The sequence below is a fragment of the Mchenga conophoros genome, linkage group LG1 (genome assembly GCF_057382185.1).
Source record: "Mchenga conophoros isolate Kocher_MC1m ecotype Shallow Benthic linkage group LG1, M_conophoros_male_GT1.1, whole genome shotgun sequence".
In the NCBI taxonomy this organism is placed as follows: domain Eukaryota; kingdom Metazoa; phylum Chordata; class Actinopteri; order Cichliformes; family Cichlidae; genus Mchenga; species Mchenga conophoros.
This window is the reverse complement of record NC_140526.1, coordinates 29,004,550-29,007,543: the sequence shown is the minus strand read 5'-3', so window position 1 is coordinate 29,007,543 and position 2,994 is coordinate 29,004,550. Positions and strand designations below refer to the sequence as shown.

The 2,994-nt window shown below is 40.4% G+C and overlaps 1 protein-coding gene across 1 annotated transcript; it reads right to left on the bottom strand.

Annotated features, from left to right (window-relative positions):
• Positions 1–248: 248 nt before the first annotated feature.
• On the bottom strand, positions 249–1,737 carry LOC146583565 (uncharacterized). Its single transcript, XM_085286395.1, has 4 exons — positions 1,561–1,737; positions 1,305–1,462; positions 799–889; positions 249–593 (listed from the first exon to the last, which is right to left on the bottom strand). The coding sequence occupies exons 1-4, from the start codon at positions 1,660–1,662 to the stop codon at positions 249–251; spliced, it is 696 nt and encodes a 231-aa protein (XP_085142521.1). The 5' UTR covers positions 1,663–1,737.
• Positions 1,738–2,994: the final 1,257 nt, after the last annotated feature.

The following is a 2,994-nucleotide window of genomic DNA, read 5'->3' as shown; positions in this document are numbered from 1 at the left end:
TGTACCCCCCAAAAAAGATATTCAAATGGTTCATCATCTCAATGTTTTTATTCCATAAAAATACAGAATAAAGTGCAACACAACGGCTAATGCAGACAACACTTTCAAAGGCCACTCAGTCCATTTTAAAAGCCAAAAGCACATACAGAAACTCTACAAGGTTGTTTCTGTGCATGTACATTATCAAACATATGGAGAACACTAACACCAACATTCAATAGTTTCTGTGCTTGCTGTCAGAAGAAAAATTACAGCTCCATCAAGCTATGTCCTCTGGGAACAAGAGGGGAAAAGTGTGTGCATTGCATAAGCTTATTTTTGAGGCCGTGGACCTTTTTCAGTAGTTTGGCCCCGTCAAGTTCCAAAAACAGTTTTTGAAAAGTGTCAAATGTGTTCTTCAGCTCCTTCGGATATTCGAGGTTGAGGGCATATATCAGTCCCATCAGCAGTACACATGCCTTTGTTCGGCTTCCACATCCATCCATCACTTGGTTTCCCTCAATCACAATGGACACATCTGATGGATCCACCTCAGCCATGATGTTGTGGATCACTATCACCTTCATCATATTGTCTGTGTAATCCTCACATTCCTACGTGTTAAAAAAAAGAAAAAAAAAGAGCATGCACACATTTTATTTTATTTAAGATGCTTTTTCAATATATTTCAGTTGATCTAAAGAGGGGAGTGGACAGAAGATGAATGGAGAAGGGGAGAACAGGGGATAGGAGAGGACAGGAGAGAAGAACATTAGGATCCCTTGAGTTAATAAGTAAACTGTTATCAATATGACAAACCTGGCAGTCATGAAAAAGATCTTCTTGTCTTTCCCTGAGGTAGCTAATGAGGCAGCAGATAAGGAGATCCCTTTTCTTCTCAATGCTCTGTGTCTGTAGGGAGATACAATTTAGTGAAAAGACTAAGTCGAGTGATTTACTTACATTAAGACTGAATTACTTAAAAACAAAAACATGGCTGATGCCTCTCTCCAGCTTTCAACAGGTGAGAGGCTGGGTACACCCTGGACAGTCAATCACAAGGAAACAGAGACAGACAGGATAAACAACCATGCACGCACACACTCAAGCCTAAGGACAATTTAGAGAGACCAATTAACCTAACAGTCATGCTTTCTGACTGTGGGAGGAAGCCGGAGTACCCGGGGGGAACCCACACATGCACAGGGAGAACATGCAAACTCCATGCATAAAGACCCTGGGCCGGGATTTGAACCCAGGACCTTCTTGCTACCCACTGCAGCCCTCCATAATTACGTATTTGTGTGAAAAAAGTCAAATAACATAGGTCATTCAAAGTGTTCAGCAGAGGTCTCATCTTGGAACCAGCAGCTCCTCCTTTGGCAGGCATAAGCTGCAAAAGACCTGGTGTGTACTCATCAAGTTTCAGCATGAATGTCTCCACCAAAGAAACTGTGGTGATGCGTCTGAACTCTTTGATGAGCTAAGAAGTAAGGGGACAAAAACATAACATTTCAATTTGTTGACATTTGTTTGACTTTTGTTTTTTGGTGGATAGGAATAGTTATCACACATACTCACCTGAGCCTCAGTGAATAATGCTGGCCACCTTTCTTTTAACTCACCCACAGAGGGGCAGAGGCTGACCACTCCAAGTCTTCGGCTAGAGAACGTTTTATTCATTTTATCTGCAATTATATTTGCATTGTTTTTCTTTGTTATTTCATAAATTAATTCAAGCCTCTCTTTCTCCAGTGTCTCTTGGGTTTCTCCAGTAGGATGCAGAGGGAGATAATTAACCTCTGCTTTTTTTTTGTGGCTTTTTTACATTCTTTGATGGCACTACATCAGCTGGATGCTTCCTTTTTAAGGCATTAATTTCAATTTCTGGGTAAGAAAATTTTCGAGATCTTAGCTTGGCACGGTAATTGTGCATCATGTTTTTTTATGCGCTGCTGCCAGCCATATAAGACGGCAAATGATCTTGGCTCCTTAAGACACGGAAACTTTGAAACCAAGGCTTCAGCCACTGAGAGGATCTGCTGATTGGTTGGGTAAGCAGTGTACGAAAAAATTACTTTTGCAAGGTCTTGCATTGTTGCTGATTTAAAACTGGCATCCATGAAAGGTCTTCCAGTGTTGCGATATGAGTTGTTTGCCTCAGCGAGGATTAGTTGTATGTCTCGGGAAAACTCCGGTACTTGAAATGGCACTGGCCACGTAGCAGGGCGACATGAATCAGGGAGAATGATGGTGTCACTGGAACTTGACGATGCGCAGTCGGACACCTGTGAGGGTGCATCATGATTGGCAGGGCAGATGTCCGTTTCAGTAGTACCTGCAGGATGAGTGCTCACTGAAGTCGAAGAGTTCAATGCAGACGATGATCCTGATTCACATACTGGTTGTAATTCAAGGGTGATTACTGGCTCTTTAAGGATCACTTTAACAGTGGCCTTGTCATACAAGTCAGCAGTTGAGATGACACTGAAAAACTGATTGTCAAAGTCTTTGTCTTGGTATAGCAGTCTAAATTCCCCATGCAACTGGAAAGTTTCAGTAATTATGGAAACAAGATCTTCCACTGTATTAGGAATTCCTGTTGGAAGTGTCAACTTATGAATGCTGTGTTCTTCTAAAATGACTCTTAACTGGACTGCCATTGTTGTTTGGTTTGTGTTTCCTCAGCTGTAGAGACAGAGAAAGAAAAGAAATTGAGACAGGTTCTTAATAGTTGATAAGCTTACATGCATATATTTTCTTCATTATCTTCTGCCAGAGAAATAAAAGCAGAGATTTAGTTCAGTAGAATTTTGAATAAATAATTTTTGATTGTCATTTTAAGAAGAGGGAGATAAGGGCAATAGAATAGGAGGGTTAAGTATGCATCACATGTTTCCATTTTCTTTTTCAATGTTGTATGTATTGTTCCTGTTAAATAAACATTACAATAAACAAATAAGACAGGACGCCTGCCCATATAGTTGTTGGTAAAATAATATATTTTTTCAATAA